Raw genomic sequence first — 20,901 nt, forward strand, 5'->3', positions numbered from 1 at the left:
ATCGACTCCAAGATCTAGAAGGTACTTGACTACACTGATCATTCCACTAGAGGCTGCCGCATGAAGAGGTGTGTAAGACTTCTTATCCTTGCATGTCACTTCAGCTCCATGCGCCACAAGTAATTTCACTACTTCAATGTGACCTGAAAACGTATTTATGCAGAAAAAAAGAGATGAAGATATGGAAAATATTACATATTGTTCTGTAATCTTAAAAGAAAAGTAACAATGCAAATCACCTATATAATACATGGCAAGTCACCAATAAACCACATTATCATCTGAGAGAGGATGGAAGAGAAAGAAAAGAAATTCTGGATAATTTCTGATCAATGTTTGCACAAGTAACTAATAATTGGAAAAAAATGTGATTAGTTTATGATAACCCCACAATCTATAATTCTCCTTTTGCCTAGATCTTCTCCTCCTTTTCAAGGTTGTTTTAATTATATTCTCAAGTTCTGAAGTTAGCTGTTTAAGTCTAACGTTGACGTTAGTTTTTGTTTCTCTCTCTTGATGCTGATGATAGACTTTTTTGTTTGCAGTTTTCTACTTGAAAATCTGGCAGTTACTTTCTTGAAAATGTTAGATCTTAAAAACATGCAGCTGAAAACTGCTTTTCCCTTACTAATTTTTACCAGATCAAACTTTGCTATTTACCCATTGTATCAGTCAGGATAGGCTAGGTTACACTGTGCTGTGGCTAACAATCAACTCCCACATTTCAGTGGCTTAAACAACTAACATTTCATTTCTCATTCACACTATGATAGGCTGGCAAGAGGGCTCTGCTCAGTCAGTCATGGACCCAGGTTCAAGCAACTGACACCATTTTGAATATAGCTGGTTGCCGTGCTGGAATGGGAAACAGGCTGTACACTCTCTTATCAGCAATTGAGTCCTCTGGCTCAGAAGTGACGTTGCTTTCAATTCACTGACCAGAACTAATCTCAAGACCTGACCCAGCCATCAGGAGTCCAGGAAGGGGGCCGTGTATCTGGGAAGTGGGAGAACCACTGTTCTCTTTTCTAACTTACTTTTTACCAGATTAGATTTTCAGTATCCTCCTCCCCCCAGGACCCTTACCAGCTCTGTGCCTTTATTCATGAGACTCCTTCCATGTATAGAATATTATGACTGGATGTCTCTCTTCCTAATCACTGCTACTAATCCTTCAAGGCCCATGTCAGAGCCTAACTTCCTCGACCAACTCAGTCACTTTCTTCCCTAGAAGCCCTGTATACCAAAAGTGCCAAATAGCTGTAAATCCCATCTAACAATTAGATAATGCTTTGTGATATTTCTTAAACCTGAATCATTATTTAAGTAACTCTTTACTTTTATGAATTAGCTTTCCAAATACGTTATGCATTCTTAAAGGCAAAGACTGTATGTTCTACTTCTTGGTAGGGCAGACAGCAGTGCTATATACAAAATAATCAAACCCACTGCCGTGGAGTCGATTTTAACTTGTAGCCACCCTGTAGGAAAGGCCACAACTGTCCCACAGGGTTTCTGAGGCTGTAAATCATTAAGGGAGCAGATTGCCAAATCCTTCTCCCACAGAGAGGCTGGTGGGGTCAAACTGCCAACCTTTCGGTTAACAGTGGAGTGCTTTAACCACTGTGTCACCAGGACTCCTATACATAAATATATAAATAAAAATAAATACCCAATATTTGCTACATTGACTGCTCATGATGCCATTTAAAAAAAAAAAAAACCTTCATACTACTTTGAATATAAAGTAAATTTAGTTGTTTTATACACAAATTTTCAATTAAAGTGGATAGTTTCAGCTTTTTTTCCTTCCCCATCTCCATATTAAAAAGAAACACCTTCTACTATTATGTTTTTAGAAACAAAATTCAAAAGGGTACGTGTCAAGTCATTAGGCGCCAAATTAAACGTGACTACAGTCTAAGAGGATTAGCTGATACAAAAGATCCCTCACTACACATTGCTCTTTGATCTTAGATTCATCACAATGCAGTGAAAATTACAACTTTTAACAACAAAGAGGGTCAAACATAAACATAGCTTTTTAAACTGGGTAAATGCATATTATTCACTAACAGCCAAAATGAAATTCTTTGATGTTTAAGACACACATACAAATATAGTAGAGAAGCTGCAAAACCAACACTAGTCATTTTAAGTAAATGACCCAGATCATGCTAATGAAGCAAATGGATAGATTCCAGGAATTATAAACTTTTCCTAGCAATGGTGAAGCCCTATGCCTTAATGTTATTTACTGTAAAATGGGGGAACCCCCCAAAATCCCTTCTAATATAATAGTAATTGAGAATCAACAGAGATACATACATAAACCAATGGATGTTTTTATAACATTAATGCTTAAAGCTGTATTTTGTTCTTTGGTAAAGACAACTTTCTGTGTGCTTTAAATTAATCCTTAAAGCGGTCTATGTATAGGGAAACTGATAAGATACTTATTTGAGCGCATTTCAGAAATATGGGTAAATTCCTTTCGTGGACTATTAAAAACATGAAGAAGGGGCCTTTCCGTAGTCAATTTGTGGGTATCTCATGTAAAAGAGAAAAGAGAAGAAAGTTTCCAGAGTGAAATAAATGATAAATTGACGTGGCTAGGTGAACCCTGGCCAGAAAAGTATCTTCCTAGTTAATTTACAGAATGCATAATATCACTGTGGGACTAGAGTTAATTTAATTCATCTAGGTCTATTTTTAGCAGATGACATCCATCAAGTGTGTATGCCATACATAATTCAATAGTTAATGACAGCATTCTTAAAAAAAAATCCACGCACATATGAACTTGATAAATGTAATCCCTATCGTTTAGGAATTTGTAACTAAAAATAAAACACTGGCTGTACATTTTTATTTTGTTCATGAATGTATAAGAACAGTCAATGAGTTATGCTCAGAATTTGTAAATTTTCAGGGAAAGGAGGGAGAAAAGAAAAAAAAATTCACATCCATTGAAATTATGCATTACTTCAAGAAGAAATAATACAATATGTTATTAATCAAGGTAATTAATACTTATTTAGTACCTGCTACGTCAAGTCATCATGGTAAGATAATTTTATGTAGAACTTAGCTGGATATTGCTAAAGATGAATGTATCAAAGATCTTGACGAACGCTGAGTATACAAGGATCTTGATTAAGGTGAGAACAACTACAGGGTGGGGAGGAGGGAATAATCGATTCATCTGGGGATAGAAGTGGGGCTGGAGAACATCAATAACGAATTTAATAATAGCATCAAGATAAGAGGTGGGGCCTAACAGAAAATTAAGGGAGCCACAACCAGGGTAGAGAAGGCCAGGAGTAATCAGGAAGCCTGTGAGAAAGAAATTTCAAGACTACATGTAATCACTAATGTCTCTTATATCAACATTTATGGATTCTCTGAATGTAACCTAGACTTCAGGCTTGTCTCTGAGACCAGTGGCCAGTCAAAAGCTCCCTACTTTTCACATATTTAGCTCTCTTTAATCCTGACTGCCTAGAACAGCTGAACAGTTTTAGAAGTTAAGTATCATATTCTTCTGTTTATTCTTATTTTAAGGAAGTCAGAGACAGGGAAAGAAGAATTATGAATCTCTGAATGTTTGTGCTACTGAGGTCCAAGAAACTTGGGATGCCTTTTTCAATCTAAAACCGAGGGCCTGAAAAGTGACACTTAGTGGATGAGGGACAACAAAGCCATCCAAAGCTCCTGAGGTACAAATACCCAGCTATTCTGGAAGCACAACTAGAGGCAACCCATAAAATTCCCCCAACTTTCAAATCCGTGAAAACGGCTGCTCAGTCAAGCCTAATTCTTTAAAGGACTGATATGCTCAAACTCTTTAATATAAGGTGTATAATTTTAAATCATACACATTAGCTGTTCCTATACTGTCTTAAAGTGACAACAGATATTCAAAAAAGCCCATAAGGCTTAAAAATGGAAAATTCTAGGTTGTGAGGAACAGATTTCAGGAACACTACAGGAGACTTGCTTCTGGCTGTTTTACCTGCAATTAGCAAAAGAAAATTGCACGTAACATCTTCAAAGTCACTGACCTCTGATTTTTCAAAACAGAGACATAAGACACAAATGTTAACCTTCAGGAACCTTTACTTTTGATCTTCCTTTACAACCACAATGAAGGCCAAGCTTGTAATTCAAGATAGATTCTACTGCTTGTGGTTATTTCAGTACTGGCAAAATATTTTCCTGGCCCTCTGGGTATCTAGAAGTGATCTGAATTCATTTGCTTTCTTGTACCTTTCTATTTTATACTTTTTTAATATAGTTTTAAAATGAATAATATTCCATTGTATCTTACTTATGTCTCTTATTTTAAAGTGAGAGATGGGAAAAGTCAAAACCAAGAATGGGGGAGTACCTAATGAGGATACACTATCCCTAAAAGAAAGTGACTCTCTAGACTCTTTGTAATTAGGTGGCGTGACTGGCAAATCAGATAATAATACCCATTTTACCAGAAGATATGTCAGTTCATACATGATTTTTCCTAGGCCAGAAGAGCCAGAAGAGCAGAAGCTTAATTTTAACCTTTGGCAAGAAGAGGAAAAGCCCTCTCAGCTCCATGGTGGCAAAGGGACGAGCTCTCTCAGCTGTTTTAAGAAACGGCATTCACAGCTTCCTCCTGGGGGGGGGCGGCGGCGAAAGCCCAGCCTTGTTTGTGGCAGGTTACACTTTCTCCACGTTTAGAGATCTACTTCCATCTGCGTGGTCTTAGCACCACAAACTAACACATCTACTCTGCTATTTTTGTACATTTTAAAATATCCTGAGGTAGGCTGATCTACCTCCCTGGCTAGCCAAATTATCTCAAGGACCAATTAATGTTTTGGCTAATACTCTGGTCACAAAGTTGCATCGGTTTTGGGTGGTCTACCCAGGCCTATTTTCCTCATGAATTCTATTACTTTTAAAGTGCGATTCTGCAGATCATAAAAACCGTCAAGAACATGTGCATCCTTTTACAGCAAAAAAGCCTGCACTCTAAGCCTCGGATTCCTTCTGTGAAATTACTGTTGTAGAAGCAAAACATGATGGTATTTCTCTAACCCAGTGCTTGGCCCATAGGCTTCTCAATGCACCTTCATAGCTTCAACCTTAGTACTTCCATAAAAATAAGGATGGTTTTTTTTTTTTATGAGAATAAGCTTGTAGTGAACACCAATCCTAAATTGCATACTCTAGGACTGTGTCTCAGATACCTGTCCCTTTAAAGATAAACAAAATTTATTTCAAACAGCTTTTAGATGAACTGGATCCAAAGCTGTCCTAGGTGGCAACACCCCCTCCCCGCCCCCGCCCGGCCAAATCAGACAGGTTCTACACACAGGCAACAAACTCAGATGTGGTGTAACTTTTCCTCACTAGCCTAAAAGACATGTTATACCAGCACCAAGAACTCAAATGTATAACTTTTCCTTTATACATAATGTCAAAAAATAAATTTAAAAAGCACATACCCATATATGCCGCCCAATGGATGGCACGCCTATCTTTCTTGTCAAAAGCATTAATATTGGCACCTCTAGACAAGAGTAATTTGACCATCTGGAATAAAAATAAACAGTCTCATTAAAATTCAGAAGTGGAACTGTTCACAAACATCCTTTGTGATGATGCCCATTTCAATTCTGAGATTCAAATTCTCCGTTTGTGGTGATAAGGTGCTTTAATATCATATTCTAAATATGACAGTCTAAATACTAAAAGTGCTTTAACAGTATTTAATAAATAACAGGACAAAAAAGGGGTTCACCGTGGGTATAAGTGAAGTCAGCCGTAAGTATCCTTTTAAGATGACACCTGGTATTTTATGGATAAACACAAAAAACCAAACTCGTTGCCATCAAGTTGACTCTGACTCACAGCAACCCCACAGGGCAGGGCAGAACTGCCCCAGAGGGTTTCCGAGGCTGCAGGCTTCACAGAAGCAGACTGCCACATCTCTCTCCTGTGGAGCGGCTGGGGGGTTCAACCTGCTCACAGAAGCGGACTGCCACATCTCTCTCCTGTGGAGCGGCTGGGGGGTTCAAACTGCCGATCTTCACAGAAGCAGACTGCCACATCTCTCTCCTGTGGAGCGGCTGTGGGGTTCAAACTGCTCACAGAAGCGGACTGCCACATCTCTCTCCTGTGGAGCGGCTGGGGGTTCAAACTGCCGACCTTTACAGAAGCGGACTGCCACATCTCTCTCCTGTGGAAGCTGGGGGTTCAAACTGCCGACCTTTACAGAAGTGGACTGCCACATCTCTCTCCTGTGGAGGCTGGGGGTTCAAACTGCCTATCTTTACAGAAGTGGACTGCCACATCTCTCTCCTGTGGAGGCTGGGGGTTCAAACTGCCTATCTTTACAGAAGTGGACTGCCACATCTCTCTCCTGTGGAGGCTGGGGGTTCAAACTGCCGACCTTTACAGAAGCGGACTGCCACATCTCTCTCCTGTGGAGGCTGGGGGTTCAAACTGCCTATCCTTACAGAAGCGGACTGCCACATCTCTCTCCTGTGGAGGCTGGGGGTTCAAACTGCCTATCTTTACAGAAGCGGACTGCCACATCTCTCTCCTGTGGAGCGGCTGGGGGTTCAAACTGCTGATCTTTACAGAAGCGGAATGCCACATCTCTCTCCTGTGGAGGCTGGGGGTTCAAACTGCCTATCTTTACAGAAGCGGACTGCCACATCTCTCTCCTGTGGAGCGGCTGGGGGTTCAAACTGCCGATCTTTACAGAAGCGGACTGCCACATCTCACTCCTGTGGAGGCTGGGGGTTCAAACTGCCGATCTTTACAGAAGCGGACTGCCACATCTCTCTCCTGTGGAGCGGCTGGGGGTTCAAACTGCCTATCTTTACAGAAGCGGACTGCCACATCTCTCTCCTGTGGAGCGGCTGGGGGTTCAAACTGCCAATCTTCACAGAAGCAGACTGCCACATCTCTCTCCTGTGGAGCGGCTGGGGGTTCAAACTGCCGACCTTTCGGATACCAGCCGAGCACTTCACCACTACGGCATCAGGGCATCTATTTTAAGAATAACCTAGTACAAATCTAGGGAGTCTAAAGCTGGAATATTTAACAACAGGTTTTATTTCTATTCACATTCCAAAGTATTATTAAAATGCAAAGCATATTCTATTCCCAGAAATGTCTTAAATTTAATCCAAACATATACCTAATATCTACAATATGATTAAGTCTGAAGGTCACTGCACAGTCTACTTACCTCATAATGTACACCGAGAGTACTGTTTCTATTATCCCTAACCATATTTACAACATTCTAAATTTCAAATAGGAGCTAACTGCAGTGGAGTTGAAGGCTCTTTATGCTTGCAAAAGCAGAGAAGACAGTGAAAAGGACACTGAAGCTACTAGCTCCCAGCTATGAAATTCTGGAAAACATCACTTTATTTCTCTGAGTTTCTGTGTCTACAACAAAAATGACAGACTAGAAAATTTGGGTTAAAGGCTCTTCTAACTCTGTGTTTTAGTGTTCCTAAGTCTTCTGCCTACACATAAATCCTCCCCTTTGCTATGAAAACACCTAACATAGGCATTTTAGATATCTAAATACTACTTTTCTTAAACTGTTTTCTTTACACGGTTCTGTCACCAAAGATTTACTGACTAAATGTTGATGATAAGCTATAAGAAAATATGTGTTTTCTGAACTCCAGCTTCTTTTGATACTATCCCTCTGGGAGCGCAACAGTTCTCTATGCATTTGGTTCCCTGCACAATGATGCTGTTATTATGTGCCGTCGAGTCCGTTCCGACTCATAGCGACCCTGTGCACAACAGAACGGAACATTGCCCGGTCCTGAGCCATCCTTATAATCATTATTATGCTTGAGCTCGCTGTTGCAGCCAGTGTGTCCATCCACCTCGTTGAGGGTCTTCCTCTTTTCTGCTGACCCTGTACTCTGCCAAGCATGATGTCCTTCTCCAGGGACTGATCCCTCCTGACAACGTGTCCCAAGTATGTAAGACGCAGTTTCGCCATCCTTGCCTCTAAGGAGCATTCTGGCTGTACTTCTTCCAAGACAGATTTGTTCGTTCTTTTGGCAGTCCATGGTATATTCAATATTCTTCGCCAACACCACAATTCAAAGACGTCAATTCCTCTTCCGTCTTCCTTATTCATCGTCCAGCTTTCACATGCATATGATGCGATGAAAACACCATGTCTTGGGTCAGGTGCACCTTAGTCTTCAGGATGACATCTTTGCTCTTCGACACTTTTAAGAGGTCCTTTCCAGCAGATTTACCCAATGCAACGCATCTTTTGATTTCTTGACTGCTGCTTCCATGGCTGTTGATTGTGGATCCGAGTAAAATGAAATCCTTGACAACTTCAATCTTTTCTCCATTTATCATGATGTTGCTCATTGGTCCAGTTGTGAGGATTTTTGTTTTCTTTATGTTGAGGTGTAATCCATACTGAAGGCTGTGGTCTTTGATCTTCATTAGTAAGTGCTTCAAGTTGTCTTCACTTTCAGCAAGCAAGGCTGTGTCATCTGCATAAGGCAGGTTGTTAGTGAATCGTCCTCCAATCCTGATGCCCCGTTCTTCTTCATATAGTCCAGCTTCTCATATCATTTGCTCAGCATACAGATTGACAAAACAATGACAGAACATACTTTTTCATGTGTGGTATAGTTAATAGTGCTAGTTTGTTTCCCCAGCTGGACTATCAAATCCAAATGTGGGGACAGTATGTGCTAAATAAATTTCTAAATTTGCTAAGTTACGCTCTGAATTATCATGAAAAAGTCTGAGAGTTTGCTAAAGGAATGGCAAAATGAGAAAGACAGATATTTTCATTTGCTTTTACCAAGGACTGATAAATGCTTTAAAAAGGTAAAGTTCATTAATAACTGCAGATGGGGAGGCAGGGGGAGACATGGAAAGAGGATCACAGTCTAATTGAATACTACCTACCTCACCATGTCCACTGAAGGCTGCATGATGTAATGCAGTTCTCCCTGCTCGATCAGACACGTTTACATTACTCAGAAGAGGTACCAAAGCTTCTGCACACTTTACAGCTTTATTAGCAGCAGCTATGTGTAAAGGGGTTTGCCAGTTTTTGTCCCGAGCATTAACATCGGCAGAATGCTTCAAAAGTACCTGAACTGCTTCCTGAAAACATATGAAGATAGAAGTTATAAAAGACAAGTGATTTAACAGTTTTAGAAATTTTACCTATATTTATATAAAAAAAAATATTTATAGATACATACAAATATATATATAAAGGAATAAAATTTCCTGAGGAAATAAAAGTACTGGTAGAACCTGCTATAGAAAAGTAGGGATTCACCCAAGAAAACAAGATATTTTCAACTAAAGGCAATAAATACTCAGCCATATAAGATGCACCATGACAAAACATTCCCTTTTCCTATCCTCCCCATTAAAAGTATAACAATCCCTATCAAAATGTACAAGAAATATTAAGAAATACTCTTAAAAAAACATTTATTTCTTATCTTGTTTTTCTAGATAGTGATACAATTAATTCAAAAATTAATAAAAAAATCACTAGGATCTAGTTTGTTAAAAAGAGAAAGAGTCATACAAGGCTTTTGCTGTGACACTATCTAATAGGAAAGCTGGTATTATGGCAATTGAAGCATCTGCTCCCCAAAGGCATTTGTCCCCCAAATGCACATGGAAAATTCTACAACACAAATACAAACTGGACTCACACTAAAAAAAACTAGGATCTTTAAAAAATCCAGTCTGCCATCAACATTAAGTAATATAATCAGAACTAAACAAAAGTTTCTTCTTAAACTGATAATTCTATCCCTGGTAGATGAATGTCTTAACTATGCATGCAAATGCCCACGACCAGAACACAGCCACGGAATCTGGATTCTCATCTCAGCTCTGTCAGTCTAACAAAACTGACTCTTGGTTTTCTTATCTTTAAAGAGGGAGAAAAGCACCTGTCCACCATTCTTTCAAGGCTGCTATAAAGGCACAATAAACTAATGCACATGAAAAGTATTACAAAGTGTAAGTAACTATAAGTATGTAAAGTATTAAGAAAGATTAAACAAATACTATTATCTGTGATTTACCCACAGTTTTTTTCAAGTCTTAGAAATAAAAAGCATAAGAACTGTTTGAAATATGGGAAACAGTGTAAATGCTTAACAAGGTTGGCAAAAGACTGGAGAGAGTCCCCGTAATCTATCAACCTTCTAAGGAAGTCAGACTATTAATCAAATATATATGGAGGCCTATCTTATGACCTCAAAATCTATTCCAGTTATTTATCCAAACCAAAACCACACCCACTGCTGTTGAGTTGATTCCGACTCATAGCAACCCGACAGGACAGAAAAGAACTGCCCCACAGGGTTTCTAAGGCTGTAAAGCTTTATGGAAACAGGCTGCCACATCTTTCTCCCTTGCAGTGGTTGGCAGGTTTGAACCACTGACCTCTCAGTTAGCAGCACTTTAGCCACTGTGCCATCAGGATTCCTTACCCAAGAAAAATCATATATATATCTATATATATATATACACACACACACCCAAAAAACCCACTGCCGTCCAGTCGATTCTGACTCATAGTGACCCTATAGGACAGAATAGAAATGCCCCATAGTTTCCAAAGAGCACCTGGTAGATCTGAACTACCAACCTCTTGGTTAGCAACCATAGCACTTAACCACTATGCCACCAGGATTTCTCTCTCTCTCCACACACACACGCCTCATCTATTCAAAAATGTTCATATCATCTTCATTTATAAGAGCCCAAAAGCAAAAATGCAAATGTCTATCAACAGAAGAATGGATAGGCACTCTGTGATACAGCTACACACAGTGGAACACTGTTGAATAATAAATAAGAATGAACTACTGATGCAGAAAACATGAATGAATCTCAAAAATGTTATGTTGAGAACAAAAGAAGTCAATACACAAAGGAGTATATATTATATGACCTTACTTTTATAAAGTTCTAGAACAGGGACAATTACCATATTTTTACACAAATAATGCATGCCTTCTCCATTTGTTTGCCAACAGCACCCTCCCCCAATGAGGTATTTTCGTAAACGTGCCCTGATAATTTTTTTTTTTTTTTTTACAGCAAAATCTAAAAAAAGAGAAAAAAAATTGGCATAGTGGAGCTTACGAAAATACCTCAACAGGGGAAGGTCCAATTGGAAAACAAACATAAAAAGGTGCACATTATTTGTGTAAAAATACAGTATTCGATGGCGAGAGAAATCTGAATAGCGGTTGCTTCTGCAGACAGACAGGACTGACTAAAAAGGGACACAAGGAAACTTCTGGGGTGATGGAAATCTGTATCTTGACTACAGGAGAGGTTATACAGATGCATACATTTGCCAAAATATCAGTGTACACTTAAAATCTGCATTTTATTATAAATTATACTTCAATTAAAAAACATGAGGGAGGAGGATGCATAGAGTGATATCTACTCAAAATTATGGAAAAAAAAAGGGTAGAAACACTATCAGGATTCCTTGCCCTCACTCCTGTTCCTGGAAGGGTATATTGTGACTTGGTGACGGGGGTGGGGGGGGGGGGGCGTAAAACTAACACTACACTAGGAAATGTTAGCAGGCATGTTAGTGAATTACTAGAAAATAATTAAAAGATAAAATTAATTTATAAACTGATAAATTGAGTAAACACAGCTTAACACAGATTTTCACCCTGCCTTATTCATTCCCACTCTGGAATTTACAAACACAAATCAGAACACTGAAGTCTCTGAAGAATTTGAGAAATATTTACATTCCATTAGCAAGAATAGGAAAATACAAATCTATTCTTCTTTTGTACCACTGAAAAGAATCCAGTTCACAGTAGGTGAGGGTAGCAAAGATGGCACCTAAGGAAGGCACAGTGACTTAAGACTTCAGAATCAAGACAGATCACGGTGTGAACCCTGGGTCTACTATTTATTACTCAGGATAATACATGCCAGATCACAAGGATGGCCTAACAGCCAATAAGAGTGATCTTTGGAAATTCAGAGACAACTAGAAAAATCTCCAAAGACTGGAGATACACAGAGAAACAGGCGAATTTCTAGAAACTACAAACTAATGAGCCTGATGTTGTATCACTGTAAAATTATAGATCATATTATCAGCTGTTATAAGAATTTAGAAAATTACGCAGGAAACAACCAAGGACAAACATGGTTCACTAATGACAATTACTACAGTAACCTCAATTCGAATTTTTCTATTATTAGAGGGCATGTGCAAGAAATGCTACTTCGATTTCAAAAGAACAGCTAAGTAAATACCTCATGACATCTATTTAAATAAGATTATAAAATATGGGGGTGATGACAAAAGGTTAAATACCGGTACCCAAAGAGTATTTAGTAACAGCTTAGGATTGATCTATAAGAGCCTGCACAGTCCTGGCTCTGTCCTTGACCATTACTTCTCAGCAATTCTTACCACTGATGTGAAGGAGGGCACAAGAAGGGCTAACACATTTGCAAATACAGGCAGTCCCTGTGTTAGGAACATCTGACTTGAGTACAACCCATAGTTACAAACCAGGGCTTTGAACTGGTTCATTCCAGTTCGAACCCCTGTTGAGAATTTGCATCTCCACCCCAGATATACTGAATGAAAATCTACATTTTAACAAGATCCCCAGGTGATTTTGAGAAGCACTGCTCCACCAGTGGTTCTCAGAATTGGTCCCTAACCAGGGGTATTAGTATTGGCTGGGAATCTGTTAAAAATGCAAATTCTCCAGGAGGGGTTAGATCTGGAACTAATGGTTCAAAGTCCTGTTAGGAACCAACTCCTGTTAAGCCTATTAAAAAAAAAAACGGTATATTAAAAATTCGAGGGACGTACAATGGTTCGTAGTAACAGAACAGCTGCTACTTTGTGATGCACATCGGAACAGTATTATCATTTTGTTGAAGATGTTTTAGTGTGTCTGGAAGTGTTCAATTTTTTTTTATGCATAGAAAGGCACACAATATACTAAGGCAAATGTTTGACTAACTGATGTTAGATATGAACGATACCTGTTCCAACTTACATACAAATTCGATTTAAAGACAGACTTAGGAACAGAATTTGTTTGTAATCTGGGGACTGCCTATAAACATGAAGCTTGGATGGACTGCTAGTATCTCACATCATAATATAATTTAAACTCAGATATCTTGATAGAACCAAAACATAATTCCTGGATTTAGGTTAAAAAAAAACTAGTTGCATACTCTCCAGAGAATCTAGCACTGTGATGTGGCTTCAAAAAGCAAAAACAACAAAACCCTATACTTAGAAATTGGTTTTTTCAGAGGGACCCTCAGCACTTTCAGAGAGCAGAATATATGCTACACTTGAAAAATGACAGTCACAAATCAGAGTGGTGTAGGTAGAGTGAGGTAGCTGGCCAACAGGACAAAGTATATAAAAACCATGTCACTGGGATATTTAATCCAAAGCAGTCCTTCTCAACCCCGGTTCTGTGAGGAAATTAATCCCTAAGGCATTTATGTATATCATGAATTAGCTTCTTTCCCATGCATCTACAATGGTATGTATCTCCTTGGGAGAACCGAGGAAATTGTCACTCTAATCATCTTTTGTAAGGCTTACTTCTCTTCATGCTATTTCAAAAACATAAACCAAAAATATAAAGCTACCTGATATTCTGCCTTTGAAAGATGTATCTCTTTACTCAACACTCTGTGGCCAAGGCATGTTTTCAGTTAAATGAAGTAAGTATACTTCCCTTTTGTTATCAGGATGTAATGGGAACAATTAAAACATCACCAGTGATACAGTTCCGTTGGAGGGTAATTTGATTGTACCAATTATAATGAAAAAATATGCAATCCTGTGATCTAGAAATTGCATTATTCTGTATCTACCATAGAAAGAGGTAAGAAGAAAAAAAAAAAAAAAAAAGAACACCAGTGAAATGGATAATCTTGAGTAGGTTTTCTAGTAGTCTTGATAATTACGAGATTTTCTTTTTGAAGGAAAAATTCTCAGAACTCACATAAGTTTTATTATCATGGTGTGTGGTCACATTTTATAACTATTTACCATAATTCTACAAAAAGAGTGTCGGTACTATGTAACCCAGAAATTTTTAGCCTGAAAAGCAGACTTAAGAAACTTTACCTAACACGTATTAAAGGTCACTGCTCTCTAACCCACACCTTGCCCTTCCTTACTTCAGACCAAGTACTAACAGCAGTGAAGTCTCTGGGTGAAACTTGCCATTTTCCTCTAATATTAATTAACAATTTTTGTTCTGTTTCACAATATGTACGATTATACAAAGTTTTTTTAATGATTATTTTATCTAGCAAAACTCCATTATTTTTAATAGTCATATTCCCAAGAGTCATACTGAAAAATGGGTAAGTATAACTAATTTACTGATAAGTTCCAATGACAGTAACATTTATCTTCCTTATCTGTTTTAAGGAAGGCTAATGACAACGTTAAGAACAATTTCAAGGAACTTCAGAGTTCAAAGTATTTTGGCTACTATGTTTTAGTTTTCATGATAACCCTCTGATTTGCCCAAGATCATATAACTAGAAAGTGGCAGATGATATCTGAAGCCAGTTTCTCCAAATCCAAGTTCCCTGGTTCATCAACTTTAGCACACCAAGGACTCAGATTCGAGTTCGATGTGTGCTTGTTTCCATTGTTCCATTCATCCTTCTCCCAACAAGGAGGCTACAGCTCCAGGTTACCGCAGAATTTGTAATCCTTCCCAGTCACTTTTCATTCTACTTCTCTTCACTTGCCCAGTTCTTGGTCTGGGTTCAAGAAGTAGTTCACAGAGGGGAATAACAAAGAAGAATAAAGTAGTAGGAGCTCCCCCAATTTCAGGGGAAAAAAAAATCTCCTGAGGTACTAGTTAGAGTTCCTTTTCCTTCTCCAGAACTGTTCTCATCACAGACAGTAGGAACAGTAGCTAGACTTATGAGTCCCCTTTCTGTCTCTCACAATTTGGGTAACTAAGGAAACACTGGACTAGCATTAATTCTCTCTCTCTCTCTCTCACACACACACTTTATAGTTTAAGGTATTTTTTAAAAATTTGCAACAAGCACCAAGTATCCTAAGTAAAATGGGTGCTCTGGGCACAATGCATTTTTAGAAGATAATCCAATACAGTTTGGAAATGCAGTAAAATGACACAAAGACGGTCTGGGTTCTTGTCTTATCTCTGTCACTTGACAGCTGAGTGGTTTCTGGCTAATCGTTTAACAATATGGTTTCCTCATCTACATAATAAACAATAATAAAAATACCTATCTTCAAGGATGCCATGAGGACTAGAAGATATGAAAATATATAAACACTTGGTAAATAACAAAGGTTCTCTAAAAGCTGTGAGTTATCTTGAAGAGCCAACAATATACATGGCTAGACATAAAGCGGGAACTGTTCTTCCTTGTAAAAGACAACGTATTTTATGGCTATATATTTAAAGCTGCTAAAATTTGCAATCAAGTAATGTTTTAAAACCAACGTCAGTGTTTAACTAAACGTTCATATTTCCATTAGTAGTTATACACTGCTGAGATTTCTTGATCATTATCTGCTGAACCTTTGCAACGCATCTATTAGGTTATTATGCACCAGAAGAAAAAAGTTCTGAGGAGGATTTTATAAGATAGAAAATTAATTTCTCTCTCATAGGAAGGATGAAAGCAGAGTTTTCTACTCTCTGCTACTCCAAACTCTCCAGGAGGCCTTACTCAGTTACAAAAGGTGAAACGGAACAAATAACTTGATTTTATACAAATTCTAAAGTAAAATAACCAGCCTAAGTATTTTCAGTAGTTTTATTCTTTGGAAAACACAGAATTTGAATATGGACCCATAACCAGCCTAGTTACCTGATTTTTTATATACAATATATTGACTAAGAAAAATTTCATACCTCACTACAAGATGCAACTGCTCTGTGTAAAGGTGTCAACCATTTGCTGTCTTTGGCATTAACTCTAGCTCCTGCAACAAGAAGAAAAAAGTAAATTGAAATATCTTACATAAAATATTTTTAATAAATCTCCTGAAATAACTCATATACAGTCCAAATTGGATAAATAACAATAGAAAGTAGTACTTCATTTTTATACTTCCTGCTAATAAATTACTCTTAAATCACAAAACTGTTTTGTTAATTGATATAATCACCCAATAAAGTATTTGCTCTTTCTATTAGAAATAAAAGAAACACGACTTCATAGATAAGACTATAAAAGCCACCTTTATACAGAGCATATTCAAGATAAAAATCAGACCCCACTTTAAAATGTTAAAAATACTAAATAAATAAATGAACATAAGAATACTGAGAGAGAAAATGCAGACCACTCCAAGATCTTTATCACATTTCTTTACTAATGAGTGCTTTATGCCATAATGCAATATAATAATATCAAAATGGTTCTCTAGCTATGATTAAAAACCCATTAGTACTATAAACTTATTATATAAAATGGATACAATAGCTACAAGCTTAGGAAAAAATATTGACAAAGAAGAAAATGAACCAACCCCTATGTCTTTCTGGGTTATACCTAACAGTTCATAGAAGGAATACTTTTAAAGTAAATCAACTATGCATAGTCATTTAAACCAACAATGGACAAAAATTATCCTTAACAGAATACAAGTATATGTAGTAAGACAAAAGGTGCATTAAATAATTGGGGGTGGGGGGGGGAGGGGAGGGAATCTATCTCCTAAATGAAATCCACTGATTTGGTGCCCAAGTCCCAGCCAAATAGAAGCAGCACATGGTAGGATCATTTTCTATCTCAGTAAAGAAAAAAAAAAAGGCCTGGCTCTTAGAAGTGTACAGAAGCTGGATGACAGGTCCTGTGTTGTAAGTAATCCCCTAGATTTATATCCTGTCTTAAGTAGCTAGGGGGAAGGGACTTCAGCTATCTAGTCCAACCTCCTTATTTTCCAGATGAAGAAATGCAGGTACAGCAAATAGCACAACATCAGAGTCAACTATGGCAAAACCCAGGCTAGAATTCAGGTCTCCTAATGCTTTTTTTTATGCTTACATTCTTTCTACACTTTACGTGTGAGGTTCCAGGGTATAATTGAACGCAGTGACTCCAAGTAATGGTTCTGCTAATTACTAGCCAAGGGTCTCTAACTAATTGTGTGATCCCTCTGAACCTAAGTCTCTTCATGTATAAAACCAAAAAAACAAAAAACCATTGCCGTCGAGTCAATTCTGACTCATGGCAACCCCACAGGACAAAGGTGAATTGCCCCGTGGGGTTTCCAAGGAGAGCCTGGTAGATTCCAACTGCTGGCTGTTTGGTTAGCAGCCGTAGCTCTTAACCACTATACCACCAGGATTTCCACGTATAAAACAGCTCTCCTAACACTTTGCTACAAAGATGAACATATAAACATACCTAGCACACATAATACAGTTAGGTTAGAGGCAGATTTAAGTCTTGAACATGAAAGAAAAGAAATCTGAGGTGTAAGAATCATCCATATAAATGTAGCAGTTGAAATTTTGAGAGTAGGTGAGTTCTCTGGGGGCAATGAGGACACTGAAAGAATCAAGAGACAATAAGAGAACTTGCAAGAGTGCTCAGAGTTAGGCTTATGGGAAAAGGAAAAGGAAACGGCAATAAAAAAACCAGTCAGAGAGAGTGGTGTATTCATGGAATAAACATTTGAACAACTACTCACAAGGCACTGTGCAGACCAAGATGGTTGAGACTGCTTGACCACAATAAGTGTGGCATTGGGTTGTTTTTGTTTTGGGAGGGGGTAGAATGTAGATAGTATAAACATTTGAAAATTTTTATGATTAGAAGACTGGCCCCCTAGAGACAGTGAAGGGGCAAGGCAGAAGCTAGGTCCTTTATTCTCTCATTTGTCTGAGAGGGGCTTCAATGTTTCTCTACAATCCCTGTTCCGCACTCTGTCATTTTATACCGATGTGCCACATATTCACAGTACATGTTCACAACAGAAGGGCAAGCTCTGGCAGTAAGGCCTGAGGGTAGTGACGCAGGCACCCACAAGAGGCAGTATCCTAGATTGACAAGGCCCAACAAGAGGAATAAAGCCTGATAAAGGGCCCTCAGCAAAGGTATTAAGGGACAGAATATGGTTGTCACGAAAAATGAGGAAGCCCTCAGTGTATCGATATGGAAAGATGAGCTCTATATTCACATTTGCTATATATGCTTCTCATCATCATACAGGGTCGCTAAATCGACTCGACGGCAGTGGGTCTGGTTTTGGTTTTTAGGTATGCTTAAGGAAACCCTGAAGGAACGCTCAGACGTTAACGACAGTGGTTACCTACGTGCTTGTGTTCATGGTGGAATGCACTAAGAACTGGGCAGGTGGGGGACTGGATAGAAAGGTTACTTCAGTGAATACTGCATAGCTTTTTAAAAATAAATATGTTTATTTTTGAACAATACAGAAATACTGCCTTTTCAAAAAATGAAACATATTAAGAGAAAATAAAAGGAGGGGTCATAAAAAACATTTCAATTATTTGGCATCAAATGCAAAGAAAAAAAAGGAAGGTAGCTAGAAACTGGGCAAATATATTTTTGTCTTTCTTTCTAATATGGGTTATCAGATATAAAATTGAAAGGAAAATCGTTATTTTAATGACACATTTCAGAGCCCAAGGTAAAACAAACACCCTGCTGACCTCATTCTGCCATTTTAAATTACAGTAAGTCCTTTCCCTCCCTTCACCTTTTTTACTTTTAATAATATAACCAAAGTAAATCATTAAAACACATGAGTGCCTACAACAAAGAAATCTATTAATGACTGACTGAAGATACATCATACTACTATTTGTTATTAATAAAAGATTTGATAAAAAATTTGGCTTGTTCTTTTTAGACTGTAAAGATACTTTGTAAAAAAAAAGAAAACCCACTGCTGTCGAGTCGACTCCGACTCAAAGCGACCCCATAGGTCAGAGTAGAACTGCCCCATAGAGTTTCCAAGGAGCGCCTGGTGGATTTGAACTGCTGACCTTTAGGTTAGCAGCTGAAGTACTTAACCACTATGCCACCAGGGTTTCTGTAAAGATACTCATCTGGAGAAAAATCAGCACAATGGTATTTTAGACATCTGATCATGATCTTTCTCAGAAGACGCCTTTTATTATATGTTTCTTCTAATAGTACTAATCAAACCTTTTAATTCCGTGGAATTTAAACATCATCGGAGACAGTCCAGACCCCCAGAGCCAGTCTCCTGTGAGCGCTCTGAAGGCAACCAGACCACTTGGCTATAACCACCACCACCACCGCTACCCGCTGCTGTTGAGTCAGTTCTGACTCATGGCGACCCCATGTGTGTCAGAGTAGAACTGCGCTCCATAGGGTTTTCAATGGCTGACTTTTTGGAAGTACACTGCCAGGCCTTTTCTCTGAAGTGCCTCTGCGTGGCCTCGAATTTACAACCTTTTGGTTAGCATCTGAGCATGTCAGAGTTACAATTAGCCACATGTTCAAACACCAAGCTAAAGAGTCATTCCAGTAACGGAAAAGACATTTCAGACTATAGTTAACTAATTCACCAGCTGAAAACTAGCAATTATAAATTGCAATCTTAGCCAAAAGTCATTTTAGTGCTTTGCAAACATCAGAAAAAGGTAACAAGAAAAAAACATTTTAATTCAATGTTGTTTCTAATTATTATAAACCATAAAATTCTTTCTAAAAAGCTATACTTATATCCTACACATGAGTGTTTTTCAAACCATTAGTATGTTGCTGTTTTGTTAGGTGCCTTTGAGGCAGTTCCGACTCAGAGCAACCCTATGTATAACAAAAAGAAACACTGAGTGGTCCCGCACCATTCTCACTATTGTTGTTATGCTTGGGCCCACTGTTGCAGCCACTGTGTCGATCTATCTTGTTGAGGGTCTTCCTCTTTTTCAGGACCCTCTAATTTACCAAGCATGATGTCCTGATAGCCTTCTCGAGGCACCGATCCCTCCTGATAACATGCCTAAAGTATGTGAAATGTACTCTCGCCATCCTTGCTTTCCAGAAGCATTCTGGCTGTACTTCTTCCAAGACAGATTTATGCGTTCTTTTGGCAGTCCATGGTATATTCAATGTTCTTCACCAACACAATTCAAAGGTGTCAATTTTTCTTCAATCTTCCTCACTCATTGTCCAGCTTTCGCATGTATATGAGGTGAATGAAAATATCACAGCTTGTGTCAGAAGCACCTTAGTCTTCAAGGTGACATCTTTGCTTTTTTTTTTTTTAACACTGTAAAAAGGTCTTTCACAGCAGAATTGCCCAGTGCAATGCACTGTCCGATTTCTGGACTGCTACTTCCATGGGTGTTGATTGTGGATCCAAGTAAAAGGAAATCCTTGACAACTTAAATCTTTTATTTGTTTATCATGATGTTGCTTATTGGTCCAGTTGTGATAATTTTTGTTTTCTTTATGTTGAGGTGTAATCCACACTGAATGCTGTAGTCTTTGACCTTCATCACTAAGTGCTTCCTCTTTACTTTCAGCAAGCAAGGTTGTATCACCTGCATATCGCAGGTTAATTAGTCTTCCTCCAATCCTGATGCCCCGTTCGTTCTTCTTCATATAGTCCAGCTTCTCCGATTATTTACTCAGCATACAGACTGAGTAAGTACAGTCAGAAGATACAACCCTGACGCATACTTTTCCTAACTTTAAACCACGCAGTATCCCCTTGTTCTGTCTGAACAGCCACCTCTTGGTCTATGTACAGGTTTCTCATGAGCACAGTTAAGCGTTCTGGAATTCCCATACTTCACAATATTATCCATAATTTGTTACGATTCTCACAGTCAGAGG

The 20,901-nt window shown here is 38.4% G+C and overlaps 1 protein-coding gene across 12 annotated transcripts in view; it reads right to left on the reverse strand.

The window, feature by feature from the left end:
* Window positions 1–20,901, reverse strand: part of ANKRD28 (ankyrin repeat domain 28) — a 222,143-nt gene that overhangs the window by 53,457 nt on the left and 147,785 nt on the right. For all 12 annotated transcript variants that reach the window (XM_049870972.1, XM_049870970.1, XM_049870973.1 and 9 more), the window contains 4 exons: window positions 15,972–16,042; window positions 8,962–9,162; window positions 5,490–5,577; window positions 1–143 (listed from right to left, as the gene is read on the reverse strand). In XM_049870972.1, coding sequence (XP_049726929.1) covers window positions 1–143; window positions 5,490–5,577; window positions 8,962–9,162; window positions 15,972–16,042 — 503 coding nt within the window. The remainder of the gene's footprint in view (window positions 144–5,489; window positions 5,578–8,961; window positions 9,163–15,971; window positions 16,043–20,901) is intronic.

The sequence above is a fragment of the Elephas maximus genome, chromosome 27 (assembly GCF_024166365.1).
Source record: "Elephas maximus indicus isolate mEleMax1 chromosome 27, mEleMax1 primary haplotype, whole genome shotgun sequence".
Taxonomy (NCBI): domain Eukaryota; kingdom Metazoa; phylum Chordata; class Mammalia; order Proboscidea; family Elephantidae; genus Elephas; species Elephas maximus.